The sequence below is a fragment of the Dama dama genome, chromosome 20 (genome assembly GCF_033118175.1).
Source record: "Dama dama isolate Ldn47 chromosome 20, ASM3311817v1, whole genome shotgun sequence".
NCBI lineage: Eukaryota > Metazoa > Chordata > Mammalia > Artiodactyla > Cervidae > Dama > Dama dama.
In genome coordinates this window covers 97,044,397-97,066,093 of record NC_083700.1, presented here as the reverse complement: position 1 = coordinate 97,066,093, position 21,697 = coordinate 97,044,397, and the positions used below count along the sequence as shown (strand labels likewise).

The 21,697-nt window shown below is 39.9% G+C and overlaps 1 protein-coding gene across 4 annotated transcripts in view; it reads left to right on the top strand.

Annotated features, from left to right (window-relative positions):
• MAST2 (microtubule associated serine/threonine kinase 2) overlaps positions 1-21,697 on the top strand; it is a 203,055-nt gene that overhangs the window by 132,657 nt on the left and 48,701 nt on the right. For all 4 annotated transcript variants that reach the window (XM_061122025.1, XM_061122024.1, XM_061122023.1 and 1 more), the window contains one exon: positions 12,098-12,189. In XM_061122025.1, coding sequence (XP_060978008.1) covers positions 12,098-12,189 — 92 coding nt within the window. The remainder of the gene's footprint in view (positions 1-12,097; positions 12,190-21,697) is intronic.

Sequence of the window (21,697 nt, the reverse complement as noted above, 5' to 3'; positions counted from 1 at the left end):
TCTTTTGGGGTAATGAGAATGTTCTGGAATTAGCAGTGGTGGTTGCACACTTACGAGTGTATGAAAAACCACTGAATTGGACACTTTCAAAGGTTGAATTCTGTAATATGTGTAAGTAAGTAAGTGAAAGTCGCTCAGTCACGTCTGACTTTGTGCGACCCTATGGACTATATAGTCCATGGAATTCTCCAGGCAAGAATACTGGAGTTGGTAGCTGTTCCCTTCTCCAAGGGATCTTCCCAACCCAGGGATCAAAACAGATCTCCTGCATTGCAGGATTCCTTATCAGCTGAGCCAGCAGGGAAGCTGTGAGATGTGAATTATATCTTAAAAAAATTGTGGTTTAAAAGAAAAGCAGCCAGAGAGAAAAGAAAAATTAACTGCAAAAGAACAACAATCTTGAGAGCAAGCTTCTCAGCAGCAATAACAGGAGCCATAAGACAATGGACTATCTTTAAGGTATTGAGAAAAAAGGTACTCTCAATAAGAGGTTGTAGAATTCCATACTTGTGGAAGTCATTGAGAAAACTAAAGCCATCTTCAGACAGACAATGAAATTGAGAAGGTTTATCAATATCAGATTTTCAGTGAAGTAATTGTGAAGAAAAGAAGAAAGTTGTGAGATCCAGGAGGGAATGCTGACCAAAGAAATTGGAAATACGAGTAAATCAATGCAAGCAGTTACTGTATGAAACAGTAATTACTAATTTGGTATTGTAAAAGCAAGATAGACCTGAAGCACTGGACCAAATAACATGTATATTAGAAGGGGCAAGGAGAACTGGAGTTAAGATCTAATTTTGTTCAGAAGGGAGGGTTGAGATGCCAGCTATCCTTAGACCTAAGACTTAGACTCCTGTTAAGACAAGAATGCCTATTAAAAGTTTAGTAACAATAACTGTGTTTAAAAAATACATAATTTCCAAACCAGTAGAGTAGGAGTTAAAAAGTACTTTATTGACCCAAGGAGAGCTGCCATCCCCCAAAAAGGCAGAACAAGGGGGATTCTTGGGGCAGGTCACAGTGTTGCACAGGGAAATGTGGAAGGTGACATTGGAAGAGGTAAGGGGTATTTGCCATCGTATAGGTGGAGGAAGGGCATTCCAAGTGAAGGGAACAGTTGGTGCAGTGGTCCAAGTAGCTTGGTGTCTTCATGTGAAGTTAGCAGCCTTTGCGAGGTTTTGGGCAAATGAGTGAAATCATCTGATGTATGTTTTAAAAGGATCACAGTGGCTGCTTGCGTTGAGAACAGACTGGCAATAGGAGACAGGAGTAAATTAGAGAGACTAGTTAGGAGGCTGTTGAAATAATCCAGGCAGAAGACAAATAGTGGATTTATCTCCAAGCAGCACCCTTTGTTGACCAAGAGAACATGCATTTTCTCCCGCTCTAGCTTCTTGGGACTTCCTTGGTAGCTCAGCTGGCAAAGAATCCACCTGCGGTGCAGGAGATCTGGGTTCAATCCCTGGGTTGGGAAGATCCCCCGGAGAAGGGAACAGCTACCCAGTCTAGTATTCTGGCCTGGGGAATTCCATGGACTGTATAGTCCATGGGGTCGCAAAGAGTCGGACATGACTGAGCGACTTTTACTTTACTAGCTTCTTAATATGTACAGGGACATCATCCTAGTTGTTACTCTGAAATACCACCTGGAAGTGCATGACCTTAAATGGTTCCAGATTCTTGTCTATTTTATTGATCACAGTTAATGAAGCAGAAGTGGTCTTTTCCACACTCTTAATTCAGAAAGGAAATAGCCATGTAGTAGTCAATTCATTACCGAGTACTTAGATCCCTAACAGCAGCTGGACTTCTGGAACTGAGAGGCTGGAGATTAGAGGCACTGAGGGGTCTGCAACCATGTATCCTACTGTATATTCCTTCAAACTGGGAAACAGACTTCCTAAATATTTGATTTGAGTACCTGCTAGTTGCTGAGGGAAGGGATTTTTGAAGGCTGGGAAGTCTCCAAATATGGTCACAGTTCAGCAGTTTCACAGAGCTTGCAGAGGGTGCCTTAGTACTTGCTCCCACTATCCATGGTGGGGTGACCATGGTGAAGCAAGTAGTAAGATAAAGTACCAGACCTTGCTGCGAGTGACCAAGTGACTGGCATGGTGGTGGGCAGCAGTCTGGTTTAACCCAGTCCTTGCAATGGGCAGCAGAGCATCAGCTCAGGGGCTTCCAAGTTACCTTCCATCAGCTGAGAGTTGGTGTGGCTGACTCTGTAAACATCCGGTACCTTAATCTTCTGGAATGGAAAAATGAAGGCCCGCCCTTTATCTTCTAGGATCCTGGGGAAGTGGCCACTGCTTGCTGAAATGGAAAAATTAGGCAGTTCTTGCTTTGGATCTCAGCTGAGTCATGACGTCCGTACCAGGGTGTCTGACCTTTTTTATCTTCCCCTGGCAGCTGTTGCAGATTTGCCAAGTGAGATTATATGTACCTTCATAAAAAGGCGTGTGGCCTAGAAATGTGATCTTTAGTGTTTTGAATCTAATTCAGATTTTAATAAGACCATGACAAATGAAATGAGAATCAATTGTCTGTCCCTGCCATTTCAAGAGATCTTTGTTTTCATACAAGAGAAGTTTGGACATAGTGGTTGGATATACTTTACAAATGTCAGGTGTCCTCTTTTATTGTAATTGTTGTAACAAATTATACTCATCCATTCATCCACTTAACAGATTTATTGAGAGTCTGCTAAGTGTCAGGCAGAGTTCTCAGCACTGCAGGATATAGCAATAAACAAAGTCTATGCAGACCCCTGATCTCCTAGAGCTTAAGATTCTAAGACAGCAAACAGAATGAATGTGAAATGCATAGCATGTTAGGTAACAGCGAGTGCTGTTGAGGAAAATATATCAGGAAAGGAGGAGAAGAGTATTTGGGAGGGTGGATGTTACCATTTTAAATAGAACGGTCAAAGGAAAATCCATTCAGAAGACTGTACTTGAGCAAAGACCTGAAAGAGGAGGGAGTAAGTCATGAGGGAAACGGGCAAAGGAAGCCTCCTTTGGGAAAGCCCTGAGGCAGTGGTGCACATGGCATGTTCTAAGAGAAGTGAGGAGGCCCGTGTGGCTGAAGTAGAGTGAGCACGAGGGACAGAGGTAATGGAGATCCAGGCCATGTACAGCTTGTCGGCCATTGTAAGAACATTGACTTTTACTCTCACTGAGACAGAGAATTTTAAGCAGAAAAGTGACTTTGATATTATTTACATTAAAAAATAAATAGCTTTATTAAATTGTGGTTGAAATATAATAGGCTATACATATTTAAAATGTACAATTTGGAGCTTCCCTGCTGGACCACTGGTTGAGACTCCACCTTGTAGTGTAGGGGACATGGGTTTGACGCCTGGTCTGGGAACTAAGATCCCACATGCCATGGAGCAACTCAGCCCATGAACCACAACTACTGAGCTTGCATGCCCTAGAACCTGTGTGCCACAGTTAGAGAGCCTGTGCACCTCAGTGAAAGATCCCACATAGTGTAAGTAAGATTCTGCTTGCCCCAACTAAGACCCGATGGAGCCAAATAAATAATAAATACAAATGAATGGTGCAGTTTGATGGATCTTGATATATGTATGTGTCTCTGAAACCATTTGTACAATAAACATTCAAGACAGTAAACGTATCTACAGCTCCCGGATGTCCTTATGCCTCATTATAATATGTCCCCTGCCTCTGGTCAGGAAGCCTGTTATCTGTTGTCCGTCCCTACAGGTTAATGTTTTCTTGAATTTTATGTAAATGGAATTGTTCAGTATGTACTTTTTTATGTCTGGCTTCTTGATTTCAGCATAATTATTTTGAGATTCATTTATTGTGTGTATCTTAGCTCATACCTTTTTATTGCTGAATAGTAGTCCATTGTATGGATATATTATGATTTGTTTATCTGTTAGTGAACATTTGAGGTGATTTCTAGGTTTTTGGCTATCACAGGTAATAAACAGCCTATGGTCCTGCTCTTTTACCCAATCTATCAGTCTTTGTTTTAGCTGAATATATATTTAGAACATTTGCATTTTATGAGATTATTAATGTAACTGATTAAAGTGAAAGAGGAGAGTGAAAAAATTGGCTTAAAGCTCAACATTCAGAAAACTAAGATCATGACATCTGGTCCCATCACTTCATGGCAAATAGATGGGGAAGCAGTGGAAACAGTGGCTGACTTTATTTTTCTGGGCTCCAAAAATCACTGCAGATGGTGATTGTACCCATGAAATTAAAAGACGCTTACTCCTTGTAAGGAAAGTTATGACTAACCTAGACAGCATATTAAAAAGCAGAGACATTACTTTGTCAACAAAGGTCTGTCTAGTCAAGGCTGTGGTTTTTCCAGTGGTCATGTATGGATGTGAGAGTTGGACTATAAAGAAGGCTGAGCACCGGAATTGATGTTTTTGAACTGTGGTGTTGGAGAAGACTCTTGAGAGTCCCTTGGACAGCAAAGAGATCCAACCAGTCCATCCTAAAGGAAATCAGTCCTGGGTGTACATTGGTAGGACTGATGCTGAAGCTGAAACTCCAATACTTTGGCCACCTGATGTGAAGAGCTGACTCATTTGAAAAGACCCTGATGCTGGGAAGGATTGAGGGCAGGAGGAGAAGGGGACGACAGAGGATGAGATGGTTGGATGGCATCACCGACTCAATGGACATGGGTTTGGGTCAACTCCGGGAGTTGGTGATAGACAGGGAGGCCTGGTATGCTGCGGTTCATGGGGTCACAAAGAGTCTGACATGGTTGAGCGACTGAATGTAACTGAATGTAATTGAACTGATTGAACTGACTGATTGAACTGAATGTAGTTGGATTTAAATCTATCTTCTTGCTTATCGTTTTCTGTTTGGCCCAGCTACACTTGTTCTTTTTCTGCCTTCCTGTAAGTAAGTAAGTAAGTGTTAGTCTCTCAGTCGTGCCTGACTCTTTGTGACCCCATGGACTGCAGCCCACCAGGCTCCTCTGTCCATGAGATTTTCCAGGCAAGGATACTGGAGTGGGTTGCCATTTCCTTCTCCAGAGGATCTCCCCAACCCAGGGATCGAACCCAGGTCTCCTGCACTGCAGGCTGATTCTTTACCTACTGAACTACTGTGAGTCCATTTTATTTCTTTTATTGGCTTATTAACTATTAGTTCAGTTCAGTTCAGTTCAGTTGCTGAACTGAGTCAGTTCAGAGTCATGTCTGACTCTTTGCAACCTCATGGACTGCAGCTCTCCAGGCTTCCCTGTCCATCACCAACTCCTGGAGCTTGCTCAAACTCATGGTAATCAAGTCGGTGATGCCATCCTCTGTTGTCCCCTTCTCCTTCTGCCTTCAATCTTCCCCTGTATCAGGGTCTTTTCCAATGAGTCAGTTTTTCGCATCAGGTGGCCAAAGTTTTGGAGCTTCAGCATCAGTCCTTCCAATGAATATTCAGGGTTGATTTCCTTTAGGGTTGACTGGTTTGATCTCCTTGCAGTCAAAGGGACTCTCAAGAGTCTTCTCCAATACCACACTTCAAAAGCATTAAGTGTGCTCAGCTTTCTTTTTGATCCAACTCTCACATCTATACTTGGCTCCTGAAAAAAACCATAGCTTTGACTGTATGAACCTTTGTTGGCAAAGTAATGTCTCTGCTTTTTAACATGCTGTCTAGGTTTGTTTTTCTTTGAAGGAGCAAGCGTCTTTTAATTTCATAGCTGCAGTCACCATCTGCAATGATTTTGGAGCCCAAGAAATTTTAGGAGCCCGACTTCTATACTTTATTTTTCTTCTGCACTACTTGCGTTAGTGTTTAAAATGTAACATTTTAACTTCTGGTTTATCTTAAGGTAGTATTATACTGCTTCATACTTAATGTAAGAGCCTCACTGTAGTATATTTCCATTCTCCCCTCCCAGCCTTGCTGTTATGGCTATCCTGCTTGCATTTTATATCTACATATGTTGTAACCTAGACAGCATATTAAAAAGCAGAAACATCACTTTGCTGACAAAGGTCCAAATACTTGAAGCTATGGTTTTTCCAGTAGTCATGTATGGATGTGAGAGTTGGACCGTAAAGAAGACTGAGCACTAAAGAATTGATGCTTTCAAATTGTGGTGCTGGAGAAGACTCTTGAGAGTCCCTTGGACTGCAAGGAGATCAAACCAGTCAATCCTAAAGGAAATCAACCCTGAATACTCATTTAAAGGACTGATGCTGAAGCTAAAGCTCTAATACTTTGGCCACCTGATGCGAAAAGCCAACTCATCGGAAAAGACCCTGATGCTGGGAAAGGTTGAAGGCAGGAGGAGAAAGGGGCAACAGAGAATGAGATGGTTGTATGGCATTACTGACTCAGTGGACATGAGTTTGTGCAACTCCAGGAGATAGTGAAGGACCGGGAAGCCTGGCGTGTTGTAGTCCATGAGGTCACAAAGAGTCAGACACAACTGAGCAACTGAACAACAGCAACGAACAACAGTGTTGTAAACCCCACAGTAAATTATTGTGTTTCCATTAAAATTCAAGAAGAGATTTGGGTTTTTTTGTTTGTTTTTTGGCTATGCCCAGAGGCTTTTGGGAAGTTTAGTTTCTCAATCAGGGATTGAACCTGTGCCTCTTGCAGTGGAAGCATAGAATCCTAACCACTGGACTGCTAGGGAAGACTCAAGAAGAGATTTTAAAAAGAAAAAAAAAATGGTTTATGTTTATCATTTTTGGTGCTTTTCTTTATGTAGATCCAGATTTCCATCTAGTATAATGCTCCTTCTGCTTACTATAGTGCAGATCTGTTGATAATGAGTTATTTCAGCTTTTGTGTGTCTGAAAAATCTTTATTTGTACTACCTTTTTTGAAAGATATTTTCACTTGGTATTGAATTCTAGGTTCAGTGCTTTAAGACATTTCTTCACTGTCTTCTGGCTTGCATCTTTTTCCAAGCAGAAGTTTGTTGTCATTGTTATCTTTATTCAATTGTGTTATGTAATTTTTCTATCTGGCAGCTCTTAAGATTTTATCATCAGTTTTAAGTAATTTGATTGTGATATGCTTTGGATGCTTTTCTTCATGTTTCTTGTGCTTGGGGTTCATTGAGCCAGTTAGATCTGGGAGTTTATAATTGTCAAATTTGGAAAAATTTCAGCAGTTATTTCTGCAAATATTTTTTCTGTTTCTCCCCCCTCCCTTTCAGGGATTAATGACACAGTGGTTGGCAGAAGTTATTGCACAGCTCCCTGGTGCTCTTTCCATTTAAAAGTTCCCTTTTCTCTGGCACTGAAACATGTATATTACCATATGTAAAATAGATGACCAGTGCAAGTTCAATTCATGAAGCAGGGCACTCAAAGCTGGTGCTCTGGGACAACCCAGAGGGATGGGGTGGGGAGGAAGGTGGAAGGGGGGTTCAGGATGAGGGGGATACATGTACACCCATGACTGATTCATGTTGAGGTATGGCAAAAACCACCACAATATTGTAAAGTAATTAGCCTCCAATTAAAATAAATAAATTAATTTTTAAAAATAAAAAAAGTTCTTTTTTCTGTTTCATTTTGCATAGTTTTTTTCTCACTGTATCTAGGATCACGAATCTTTCTTCTGCAGTGCTTTATCTCCTGTTAATGCCATCCTGTTTAATTTTCATCTGAGACTCTTAATCTCTGGAAGTCCTATTTGGATTTTTAAAAGTATCATCCATAATCTCTCCTTAATATGCTTACACTTTCCTGTGCCTCACTGAAAATATAGAGGCTTCCCCGTTGGTCCAGTGGTTAAGACTCTGCCTCCAATACAAGAGATGCAGGTTCGATCCTTGGTCGGGAAACTAAGATCCCATTTGCTGCGTGGCAGCTAAACCCACATATCACAGGTAGAGAATCCTGCATGTCCCAACGAAGATCCACACAGCTAAAAATAAATAAATAAAATTTTTAAAAGGGGGGAAAAAAGTATGTTTAGAAAATATGGAATATAGTTATAATGATTTTGTTATTTCTCTTCTGATTCTGTGTGTACCATCTCTGGGTTTGTTATTTCTACTCTCCCCCACCCCCCCACATCACATCATGGGTCATATTTCCCCCTTTTTTCCATGCCTAGTAATTTTTATTATGTACCAATCACTGAATTTGACTTTGTATGACAGATTTTTTTTTTTTTTTTTTTTTTTTTGCTTCTTTCAGTATTATTTTTGAGCCTTATTCTGGGACACAGTTAAATTACTTGGAAATAATTTGATCTTTTAAGGATTGCTTTTAAACTTTGTTAAGGTTTTCCTTGCTAATGTCCCGTGAATAACCAGGTTTCCCCCCTCTGTCTGGTGGAAACACAAACTGTTCCCAACCCTGTTTGAGTACCAGGGAGTGATTCCGCCTGCTCTTTTTCTTAGGGAAGTTTCCTCAACCCCCAGGTTCTGTGCGGGCCATCTTCTCCCTGTGCTGTTGTGGGCATGTCTTTCCAGGTAGTAAGCTCAGGCGGTTGTAGGACTGACCTTGTTTGTTTCCCTTCTCTTTAAGTGATCACTGTCCTACACTGCTTGTTGTCTAATGTCTGAAAGCTGTTTCATTTTTTCATTCTGCTTGGAAGACTAAAAGAGAATTCACACAAAACCACGTTCGAGCTCATGGTTCTTATGGATTGGGTAGAATTGAGTAAGTTAAAGAGCGAGGGCATACCTGTTGAAGAAGGTAGTGTGAGCCCTAGTACAGGAGACCTTGGGTATCTTTCTGCTCAAGATCCCCTCGGTCCGAATAAGCTTTCTAAGGGTTAATGTGATTTCATATGTACCTTTCATAAAATATGACAAACCTAGACAGAGTATTAAAAACCAGAGACAACATTTTGCCAACAAAGGTCCGTCTAGTCAAAGCTATGGTTGACCTGAACTGAACTGATAGTTACTAAGCCAATAAAGGAAATAAAATGGACTCACAGTAGCTTTGACCAGAAGGGGCACTTGGGGACTTTCTGGGGTAATAGAATCACTGTCTTTTGTTTTGGATGTATTATATAAATGTGTACAGTTGTCAGGGCTCATTGAACAGAACACCTAATTGAATATAAATTGAATCCCAGTTTGTTTTTTAGAAGAGGAAGTTATAACCGTTGAATGGTGTTGAGAGGTTACATAAGACAAGGACTGAGAATTGACTTTGTTAGCGATGACCTTGATAACAGACAAGAAGGATGTTGGTTGTCTAGTGTAGAGTGGGTTAAACAGAGAATAGGAGGGCCTTCCTTGTGGCTCAGTGGTAAAGGAGTCACTTCCCAATATGGGAGATGAGTTCGATCCCTAATCAGGGAAGATCCCACGTGCCTCGGAGCAGCTAAGACCATGCTCTTAAGACCAGCAAGAGAGGCCACCGCAGTGAGAAGCCTACGTACCACAGCTGGGGAGTGCCCCTCCTCCTCCACAACTGGAGAAAGACCTGCGCAGCAACAAAGACCCAGCACAGCCAAGAATAATTTTTTTTTAAAGAGATAATAGGAAATGAGATATGAGGATAACAAGTACAGAATCCCTGCATGGACTTTTTCCCAAACAGGGGAGAGGTCTATGAAAGTTTTTTGTTTTTTTTTTTCCCATTTATTTTTATTAGTTGGAGGCTAATTACTTTACAATATTGAAGTGGGTTTTGTCATACATTGACTGAATCAGCCATGGAGTTACATGTATTCCCCATCCTGATCCCCCCTCCCACCTCCCTCTCCACATGATTCCTCTGAGTCTTCCCAGTGCACCAGGCCCAAGCACTTTATGAAAGTTTTTATTCTAATTTTCTTGATGTGTAAGAAATGACATTATGTTTTTATGATGATGAGAATGACCCAATAGGATGTAGAAATTCGTGTTACAGGAGAAGGAAGACAGTGGAGGTATAGACTTCTTGAATAGGGAGTCAGGGAATTTACTTTCATAGCAACATGGTCTTCTGCTGCTGTTGATGGGAAAGTCAGTATATGTATACAGACTTAGGCTGATAGATTTTTTAAAAACATGTATTATTTATTTTTGACTGAATCAGATCTTAGTTGCGACATTCGGGATCTTTTGTTGTGACACACGGGCTCTAGCTGTGGCATGTGGACTCCAGAGCACACAGGCTCAGTAGTTGGGGCACGTGGGCTTAGTTGCCCCACGGCATGTGGGATCTTAGTTCCCTGACCAGGGATCAAACTTGTGTCCCCTGCATTGGAAGGTGGATTCTTAACCACTGGACCACCAGGAAATTCTCCAGGCTAGTAAGATTTTTGGAGCAGAAATACATAGTACTTCTTTTTGTTTTGATTCTTTTTACCCCTAGTTGAATAAAAAGCCAAGTCAACAGATGAGGATAGGATTTGGGGAAGGGAAGAAGTACTGGAGGTTTGGGGAGAAGATGTGAATTAGTCTTGAGATGTAAGTTGTCTTGGAGAGAAAGAAAGTATGTTACCTAAGTAGACGTAGTATGGATCCACTTGACAGTTATCATCATAAACATAAAGAAACACCAGCCAACATGATTTTGGATTTTTCTTCATTCACCGTCAGCTGCCCAAGTGCAGTTGCAAAATAGATGGAAAGTTAGGTTTAAAAGGATTGGAATTTTCACCAGGACTGTGGTGTCCTAGGGGATAGCACGGTTTCAGTTTGAGCCAGAATTGAAACTGAATGTTGAGAAAATAAGTTAAGGTTATAGTTTGCTGATGACAGTTCCGGGAGGCATGGTGTAAGCTTTCTTTTTTTCTTAAGATCAAGGAGTAGAGGGAGACTGTGTCAAATTAGAGGTGGAAGACTTGGGCCTTTGGTGGTAACAGGGGGTAATAAGGGCATGTGAGATGTGATCAGATGATTCCTGATGGTTTCTTAGGGACAGGTATGTGTAATTTCTAATCACAATCTCTTGAGATTGATCACAATCCTTCCAGTGATTCCTTATCACATTTCCAATAGTTCTTTACAGCAGTCTGGCAGCCCTACAGAGTCTGGCTGCAGTCTATACCCACAGCTTCTATAACCTACTTTTTTCCTTGTCATTTTCCCCTCCTGCCACCTACTTGAGTTCTTTGCTGTTTCTTAAAGATTCTCTCTCTTCATATCAGTGTTTACTGCCATTTGAGGATAGAGATTTTCTTTTGTTCTCTACAGCTTCCCTTGCACCTGGAATGGTGCCTGGTGTGCAGTTGATGTTCAGTAAATATTTGTTTGAAAGAAAGTGAAAGTGAAGACCCTCAGTCGTGTCCAACTCTTTGTGACCCCATGGACTGTAGCCTGCCAGGCTCCTCCGTCCATAGGATTTTCCAGGCAAGAGTACTGGAGTGGGTTGCCATTTCCTTCTCCAGGGCATCTCCCTGACCCAGGGATTGAACTCGGGTCTCCCGCATTGTGGGCAGACGCTTTACCACCTGAGCCACCAGGGAAGCTCTAAATATTTGTTTCGATGAATATAAATGACCAGGCTTCTTTAATCCCTTTAAAAGATGGGCTAACTTTCAAATAAATTTACATATACTTTACAATAACAGGTTGAGCATGAAATGACTCTTCAACATGATTTGACTTTCTCCAAGCACAAGAAAAATTCTCAGGCATTAAAATGTAAAGGAAAGCCAACTTTGTAGAAGGAACCCAGCCCTGCTCTGAAATTTATGGTGAAATGAGACTATTAATTAATTGATTAAGCAGTTTTTCAAAGATAAATTTCATAGATTTGATAATTTCATTTTTATGGCAAGAATATTAATTTTTTTGAGAGATGAGAATATTTATGGCTTGTGTTTTTTGTTTTCTGAATCAAACTTGGAGTGGTCACTCTTCATTAGATACCATTTAGTGCATGGTTATGACATTTAGGGAACTCCTTGGATATTTGCTTGGGAAGCAAAACCTGCACATTGGAAAAGTGCAGTGGCAATACAAGATAAAAGTCAAGGCCGTGACAAAAGTTACTGCAAGATGGAACACAATAAATTATGAAATCTCACTGTGCAAACAGTAATTGCTAACCCAGTTCAAAGTATTATACTGCTCAGCTCATGAAATGATGTGACTTTGTCTCTCGATAGCCACTCAAGTTCTTTGGGCCCATGATACAACCCTGTTATAATTGACATTTGTGTTTTCATTGCAGCTGTCGGACAAGTAACCGCAAGAGTTTGATTGTGACCTCTAGTACATCACCTACACTACCACGGCCACACTCACCACTCCATGGCCACACAGGTGAGTGCTTAAAGATTAAGAAAGGTGGAATAAAAGAGTGGTCACAGATGCCCAATTTCCTTCCTCTTCTCACTGCATGAGGTTCATCATGTTACAATATATTGTTTCTTCACTTGGCTGACTGAAGCAGACAGAACTCATGGGCATGCTTTCTATGGGAGAGTGTGTTCAGTCTGTTTTTGACTCTTAGTTATTTCTTGCCTTGACCTGTCAATATTACTTTTGGCTTGTGCATGTCTTGGGTCCACCACCCCTGTTCTGGTGTGTTGAGAGTGTGTTATGACTCCGGTCATCTGGGACCATGTGATGAGGGCTCCATTAACATTTTGTCCTACCTTGCCCAAGCATTAGGGTTCACACAGATGGTTTTCTGCCTCATAGGACTCTTAATAACTTTCCCTCTTTTAGAACAGGAGTCAACAGTAGTGAGAGAACTGTTTGTTTCATGTTGACATTTGCTTCAATTCCAGTATGTGGAATCACTGATGCATTCAAACTCAGCTTCATCTGGAATATGGACTCTTCTAGGCAGTGTAAGGACTGATGTACTTGTGTCTGACTAAAGAATATATAAAAATTATGAAGCAGATGACCTCATTGGAGTTAGCCGTGTGTTTTAGTCTAGACATGTATTCTTAAATCTCAGGGGAGTCAGACCAGGGGACTCAGCTTTGTGGAAGGAGTTGTTGCTCTGCTGCACTGTTCACTGCTATTCTGTTTACAGTGGAAGTTCTAGACCTCGGGATAATGGAAACAGAGCAGGCTTGGACCCATAGGAAGCCATTGCTGCCTGGATTTGATAATCTACAGGCCTTGTCTTTGGGCAATAAGAAGGTACCAAAGTAGTGAAACAGTATAGCGTTAAACCAAACAAGACAGGTCTGTTCCACTTGAGTTTGTCTCCTTGCTGATAGTTTACTGTGTCTTTGGAGAGTGTGCGGATGAATGAGGAATAGTTGTTTGAGCACCCTAAGAATCGGGTGATTTTGAAACTGATCTGTGTCCTTGAGATAAGGGTCTCACTTTATCAGACTCACTCAGATCCAGCAATTCAGTGTCCTCATGACCCTTTTCCAAGAATCAGTAGAATTCTCAATTACTATACTAACCCTAATATGAGAAGACACCACCAAGAGCACAGGCAGACCCAGGGAACTAGACCTACTTGGCTTTTAAAGCAGATCTCTCATTGTGCTTAGGGACTTTTCCTTCAAAATGAACTGGGCTAGGTGTTAGCTCAGATAGTGCATTCTAACCATGAACTTTGTAAAAACTCAGCATATATCTGACTTGGACTTTTCTTCATGTAGAAGTTAATTTAGCACTTCCAAACCTTGAACATAGTATCACAACTGTAATGTGAATGCCAGGCAGTAATTGCTACTTGCAGCTTCTCTGTGATATGATTATCTCTTTGTTTAGATTCCTGACAGAGTTTAGGACTAAATCTTCCCTACTTGGGGACTCGAGAACATCATCTGGTCTTTTCAGCCTGCCTGGGTCTGCGGACTCTAGCTTTATGTTAATACATATAACATGCTTAGTACATGCTTAGTACTCCATAAATGTTAGCTATCATCATCATCTCTCTTAAATACTGCAGAAAATCTAGGTAGGCCTCAGATCCAGGGAGGAAGAACTGATGTAAAAGCTCAGTTCATGACTGTGGACTCTGTATTTAACCAAATGTTGAGAAAGCTCAAACTTCATATTGGATTAATTCTAAAATCTTATACATCCTGATATTTGGATCCACAGAATATTCTAAGACTCTTTATTTTCACTTTAAAGTCTGGGATATGTTGAATAATATGGGGTCTATGGATTTTAAAGTAGGTTCATTTCATACAGTTTAGTTCAATATTAAATATTTACTAGGTGACAGAGGATGAGATGGTTGGATGGCATCACTGACATGAGTTTGACCAAACTTAGGGACATAGTGAAGCTGGCTTGCTACAGTTCATGGGGTCACAAACAGTTGGACACAACTTAGCAACTGAACAACAACAGCATAACTAGATTATAACTATAGTAAGGTCAATTAAGTAGGCACTTAGCCATTCTGGAAGTGGAACCTTTCTAGTTCATTGTGGTTTTTTTTTTTTTTTCTTTTAATTAATAAACTTTTTTTAGAGCAGTTTTAGATTCATGGTAAAACTGAGCAGATTGTACAGAGTTCCCATATACCCTGTCCCCACACATGTAACCACCTCCCGCACCATCAATATCCAGCACCAGAATAGTACATTTGTTACAACTGTTGAACCTGCATTGTCACATCATTATTACCCAAAACCCGTAGTTTACATTAGGGTTCGCTCTTCATGTGCGTTGTATGAGTTTTGACAAATGTATAGTGACATGTATCTACCATTGTAGTATGCAGAGTAGTTTTACTGCCCTAAAAGTCCTCTGTGTCCCATGTGTTCATCACTCTGTACCCCAACTCCTGACATTCACTAATCTTTTCACTGTCTCCATAGTTTTGCCTTTTCCAAAATGTCATGTAATTGGAATCATATAGTATGTAGCCTCTTCAGATTGGTTCATTTCTCTTAGTAATATGCATTTAGCTTTCTTCCATATCTTATCATGGCTTGACAGATCATTTCTTTTTAGTGCTGAATAATATTCTATTGTCTGGATATACCACTCTCACAGGTTTTCATGTGTACATAAATTATCAGTTCATTTGGTTAAATACGAAGGAGGGTGATTGCAAGATTGTATGATTAAGGGTAGTTTTATAAAGTGGCTGAACCATTTTGACATTCCCACCAGCAACAAATGAGAATTTCAGTTGCTCTACAGAAACTTTCCAACTTGTGGTGTTGTCAGTGTTTTGTAATTTGGCCATTCTAATACATTTATAATAGTACCTTGTTGTTTCAGTTTGCTTATCCCTAGTGATACATGGTATTGAAGATTTTTTCATATGCTTACTTGCCATCTGTGTATCTTCATTGATGATGTGTCTTTTCACATCGTTTGCCTGCTTTTTAATCAGGTTGTTTATTTTCTTATTGTTGAGTTTTAAGTGGATTTTTGTATGTTTTGGATAACAGTCCTTTATCAGATGTCTCTTGCAAGTATTAATATTTGTGGCTTGCTTTCTCCTCTTTCAGAGTAGAAGTTTTTCATTTTACTCTAGACCAGCTTATCAATTATTTATTTCATGGATTGTACATCTGGTGTTGCATCTAAAATGTCATTGTCCTGTCTCAGGTCATCAAGGTTTTGTCCTACGTTATATTCTAGGAGTGTGGTTTTGTGTTTTATGATTAGGTCTGTGATCCATTTTGAGTTAATTTTTATGAGGATTTGCATCTATTCTTTTTTTTCAGGTGGCTGTCCAGTCATTACAGCACTATTTGTTAGGAAGAATGTCTTTTTTCTATTGTATTACTTTTGCTCCTTTGTCAAGCATTAGTTAATTATATTATTCTGGGTCTGTTTCTGGCTCTATTCTACTCAATTAATCTATTTGTTCTTCCTCTAACATCACACAGTTTTGACCACTGTAGCTTTAGAGTAAGTCCTGAGTTTGATAATATCAGTCTTCCAACTCTTGTTCTTCTTCTTCAGTATTGAGTTGGATATTCTGGATCTTTTGCCTCTGCATATAAACTTTAGAATCAGTTTCTCCATCCATAAAGTAATTTGCTGAGACTTTGATTGTGTTTGTATTGAATCTACAGATCAAGTTGGGAAGAAGTGACATCTTGACAGTGTTGAGTCTTCCTGTCCGTGAACGTGGAAACTCTACATTTAAGTAGTTCTTCTTTGATATCTTTCATCTGAGTTTTTAAATTTTCCTCATGTAGACCTTGTACATCTATAACTTGTTAGATTTATACCTAACTATTTCATTTTGGAGGTGCTAATGTGATTGGTAATATTTTTAATTTCAAATTCCACTTGTTCATTGATGGTATAAAGTGTTGACTTTTGTACATTAACCTTGTATCCTGCAACTTTGATACAATCACTTACTTGTTTCAGAAGGATTTTTGTTGATTTTTTTCCCCCAGATTTTCTACATAGGCCATTATGTCATCTGTGAACAAAGACAGTTTTTATACTTTCTTCCTTCCCAGTCTGTATACTTTGTAACTCCTTTTTTTTAGCTTATTGTATTAGCTGGAACTTCCAGTATGATGAAAAGCAGTGGTGAGAAGATATAGTCATGCCATTTTTCTGATTTTGGCAGAAAACCTTGAAGTTTATTATCATTAAGTGTCAATGTTAGCTGTACATTTTTATAGATGTTCTTCATCAAATTGAGGAACTTCCCTTCCATTCCTAATTTACTGAAAGATTTTTTTAATAGATGGATTTTAGACTTTGTCAAATGCTTTTTCCGATCTGTTGATGTGATCATTTGATTTTGCTCCTTTAGCTATTGGTATAATGGTTTACATTAATTGATTTTCAAATATTGAACTAGCTTTGCATACCTAGCGTTAAAACCCTCTTAGTTATGGTGTATAATTTTTTTTATGCATTGTTGGATTGGATTTGTTAATATTTTGCAGAGGATTTTATTTCCATGTTCATGAGAGATACTGGTCTTTAGTTTTCTTTTCTTATAATGTCTTTGCCTGGTTTTGGTGTTTGGGTAATGATGGCCTCATAGAATAAGTTAGAAAGTATTCCCTCCACTTCTGTCTTCTTGAAAAGATTGTGGAGAATTGGTATAATTTCTTTTTGAATGTTTGATGGACTTTACAAGTGAACCTATCTGGGACCTGCTGCTTTCGGTTTTAGAAGATTATTAATTATTGATTAAATTTTTAATAGTTATAAGCCTATCCAGATTGTCTGTTTCTTCTTATGTGAGATTTGGCAGGTTTCGTCTTTAAGTAATTGGTGTGTTTAAATCTGGGTATCAAATTTGTGGGCATAGAGTTGTGCATAATTTTCTTTTATTATCCTCTTAATGCCCGTGGAATCTATAGTAATAAAGCATCTGTTCTGATGTTAGTGACGTGTGTCTTCTCTATTTTCTTCCTTAGTTAGCCTGGCTAGATGCCTGTCCATTTTGTGGATCTTATCAAAGAACCAGTTTTTGGTTTTGTTGATTTTCTCTATTGATTTCCTGTTTCCAATTTCATTGATTTCTGCTCCAGTATTTTTTCTTTTCATCTGCTTATGTTAAATTTAATTTGCTCTTTTTCTGGCTTCTTAAGGTGGAGGCTTAGGTGGTTAATCTTAAATCTTCCTTAATTAATTAATCAAGATTCAATTTTTTTTTTTTTTTTTGGCTACAGCATGCAGCTTGGGCATGTAAGATTTTAGTTCTCTGACCAGAGAGTGAATGCACGCTCCCTGCATTGGAAGCGTGGAATCTTAATCACTGGACTGCCAGAGAAGTCCCAAGATTCAATTTTTAAAGATTATACTCCATTTACAGTTACTGTGAAGTATTGTCTATATTCCCCCATGTTGTACAATACATCCTTGTAGCATATCTTTTTTTATTCAGCCACATCATGCATCATAAGGGGTCTTAGTTCCCCTACCAGGGATCAAACCCGTGTTCCCTGCAGTGGAAGCCCAGAGTCTTAACCACAGATTGTCAGGGAAATCCTCTTGTAGCCTGTCTTATTTCCAGTAGTGTGTACCTCACACTCCCTCACCCCATTGCACAAACTTGGTAAGTTGTAGTTTCATTTTTATCTACTTAAAAATACTTTAAAATTTTTGTTGAGATTTCTTCTTTGACCTATGGGTTATTTTGAACAGTGTTGTTTAATCTTCAAATATTTGGAGGTTTTCCCAGTTGTCTTTCTGTTTATTGATTACTAGTTTAATTCTACTGTGATCTGAAAGCAGATGGGTGAATTCTTTTCAATTAAATTTGTTGTTGTTGTTCAGTCGATAAGTTGTGTCCGACTCTTTGCACCTCATGGACTGCAGCACACCAGGCCTCCCTGTCTCTCACCTTCTCCTGAAATTTGCCCAAGTTCATGTCCATTGAGTCAGTGATGCTGTCCAACCATCTCATACTCTGCTGTCTTCTTTTGCTTTTGCCTTCAATCTTTTCCAGCATCAGGGTCTTTTCCAATGAGTCTGCTCTTTGCATCAGGTGGCCAAATAATTGTAGCTTCAGCTTTAACATCAGTCCTTCCAATGAATACTCAGGGTTGATTTCATTTAGGATTGACTGGTTTGATCTTGTTGTCCAAGGAACACTGAAGAGTCTTCTCCAGCACCATAATTCAAAAGCATCAATTCTTGAGTGCTCACTCTTTTTTATGGTCCAATTCTCATATCCATACATGACTACTGGAAAAACCATAGCTTTGACTAGACAGACCTTTGTTGGCAAAGTGTTGTCTCTGCTTTTTAATACACTGTCGAGGTTTGTCATCACTTTCCTTCCAAGAAACAAGTGTCTTCTAATTTCATGGCTACAGTCACCATCTCAGTGATGTTGGATCCCAAGAAGAGAAAATCTGTCACTGCTTCCACTTTTCCCCCTTCTATTTGCCATGAATAATGGGACTGGATGCCATGATCTTAGTTTTTTAATGTTGAGTTTTAAGCCAGCTTTATCATTCTCCTCTTTCACCCTCATCAAGAATCTCTTATAGTTCCTCTTTGCCTTCTGCCATTTCAGTGGTATCATCTGCATATCTGAGGTTGCTGATATTTCTCCTGGCAATCTTGATTCCAGCTTGTAAGTCATCCAGCCTGGCATTTTGCATGATGTACTCTGCATATAAGTTAAATTAACAGGGTAACAATATACAGCCTTGTCGTACTCCTTTCCCAATTTTAAATCAGTCACTTGTTTCATGTAAGGTTCTAACTGTTGCTTCTTGACCCACATACAGGTTTCTCAGGAGACAGGTTAGATGGTCTGCTATTCCCATCTCTTTAAGAATTGTCTACAGTTTGTTGTGATCCACACAGTCAAAGGCTTTAGCATAGTCAATGAAGCAGAAGTAGATGTTTTTCTGGAATTCCCTTGCTTTCTCTATGATCCAACAAATGTTGGCAATTTGATCTCTGGTTCCTCTGCCTTTTCTAAACCCAGCTTGTACATCTGGAACTTCTCGATTCAAATACTGTTGAAGCCTAATTTGAAGGATTTTGAGTATTACCTTGCTAGCCTGTGAAATGAGTGCAATTGTCTTGTAGTTTGAACATTCTTTAGCACTGCTTTTGCTTGGGGTTGGGTTTCCCCAAACTGTCTGGAATGTACTTACTTCCACATTCTTTTGATTAGTGTTAGCAGGTCTCTTCTTACTCTATCCATTTGCTTTTAATTTATATGTGCCTTTATATTTTAAAAGGCTTCCTTGTAAAACTACACTTAGTTGGGCCTTGTTTTTATTTTTTTTTAATCTATGTGAGAGTCTCAATCTTTTTAATTTAGACTATAAACATTTAAGGTGATTATTGATATAGTTGGGCTTCCCAGGTGGTGCTAGTGGTGAAGAACCTGCCTGCCAATGCAGAAGGTGTAAGAGATGTGGGTTTGATCCCTGGGTCGGGAAAATCCCCTGGAGGAGGGCATGGCAACCCACTCCAGTATTCCTGCCTGGAGAATCCCATGGACAGAGTAGCCTGGTGGGCTACAGTCCATATGGTTGCAAAGAGTCAGAAACAACTGAAGCGACTTAGCATGCTCGCGTTGATATAGTTGTTCAGTCGCTCAGTCGTGTCCAGTTCTTTGTGACCCCATGGACTGCAGCAATGCCAGCTTTCCCTGTCCTTCACCTCCTGGAGCTTGATCAAACTCATGTCCATTGAGTCGGTGAGGCCATCTTACCCTCTGTTGTCTTTTATGTAGGTCCAACTTTCTGATCTATATCATTTTACTTCTCTTAGAACTTTTTTTTTTCTACCACACTGCACAGCTTACAGGATCTTAGTTCCTTGACCAGGGATTGAACCTGGGCCAGGGCAGTGAAAGCTCCAAGTCCCAACCACTGGTCTACCAGGGAATTCTCTTAGAACTTTCAACATTCCTTGTAAGGCAGGTCTGTTGGCAACAAATTCCCTCAATATTTGATTATCTAAGAAAGTCTTAGTTTCTCTTTCACTTATGAAGAATAATATTGTAGAGTACAGAATATTAGGTTGGTGGGGTTTTTTCCCTCTTAACTCCCTTGTTTGCGAGATGTCTGAGAAGTAGAATATAATTCTTTTCTTCTCTGTAGGTAAGATCTTCTTACCATCTGGTTTGTTTCAAGCTTTTTTTTCATTGTCTTTGATTTTTTTTCTAAGTTTGAATATAGCATGCTAGGTGTAGGGGTTTTTTTTTTGGCATTTAATCCTGCTTTGTGTTCTCTGAGTTTCCTGGATCTGTGGTTGGGTGTCTGACATTGACTGGGGTAAATTCTCAGTCATTATTGTTTCAAATATTTCTTCCGTTTCTTCCTGTGTCATTTCTATTACACAAGTCTTACACCTTTTGTAGTTGTCCCACAGTTCTTAGATATTCTGTTCTATTAATTTCAGTCTTTTCTCTCTCTCTTTTTAGTTTTAGAAATTTCTAGTATCATTCCTCAAGGTCAGAGATTATTTTCTCAACTGTGTCCGTTCCACTAATGAGCCTTTCAAAGACATTCTTACTGATTTTCTTATTGATGGACATTACAGCAGTCTGAGCCTTATTAGGAGACAGAAACCACACAGTGATTTAAACAGATGAAGTTTAATAGAATTATAAACTGTGACAATAAAAGAGACCAGAACCGGCCCACAGCCACTGAGCAATCAGCATGCAGCTCTCCAGAACACTGGCATAGCAGCCAGTATCCAGGCCTGCACAGAGGGTAGGTGGCATGGAGTATGTCATATCCCTCAGGAACAACGTGGAAGACAAGCCCTAGAGTACAAGGGGTGAACCAGCAAGCAGAGGGCTTCAGGGTACCAGTGTGGGCATGCCTGGAGCATACAGTGTCATTTCAGGGAGGGCTATGGGAAGGTGATCACCAGGTCAGGTTCGGGATGCAAGGTTGACAGCATGTGACTTGGTCAGAGCACCCCTGCCTGTTCTCACTGCCACACTGACAAGGAGGTGTAGTTGCTGGGACTGCACCCTGAGCCTCTTCCTTGTACAGTGTCCCTCCAGCGCCCTCTACTGGGAAAGTTTAATGTGTTTGCTATAAATGAAATGCCTAAACAAGCAGAAGATGTTAAGAAGAGATGGTAAGAATGCACAGAAGAACTATACAAAAAAGGTCTTCACGACCCAGATAATCACAATGGTGTGATCATTCACCTAGAGCCAGACATCCTGGAATGCGAAGTCAAGTGGGCCTTAGGAAGCATCACTACAAACAAAGCTGGTGGAGGTGATGGAATTCCAGTTGAGCTATTTCAAATCCTAAAAGATGATGCTGTGAAAGTGCTGCACTCAATATGTCAGCAAATTAGGAAAGCTCAGCAGTGGCCAAAGGACTGGAAAAGGTCAGTTTTCATTCCAGTCCCTAAGAAAAGCAATGCCAAAGGATGTTCAAAATACCACACAATTCCACTCATCTACCCG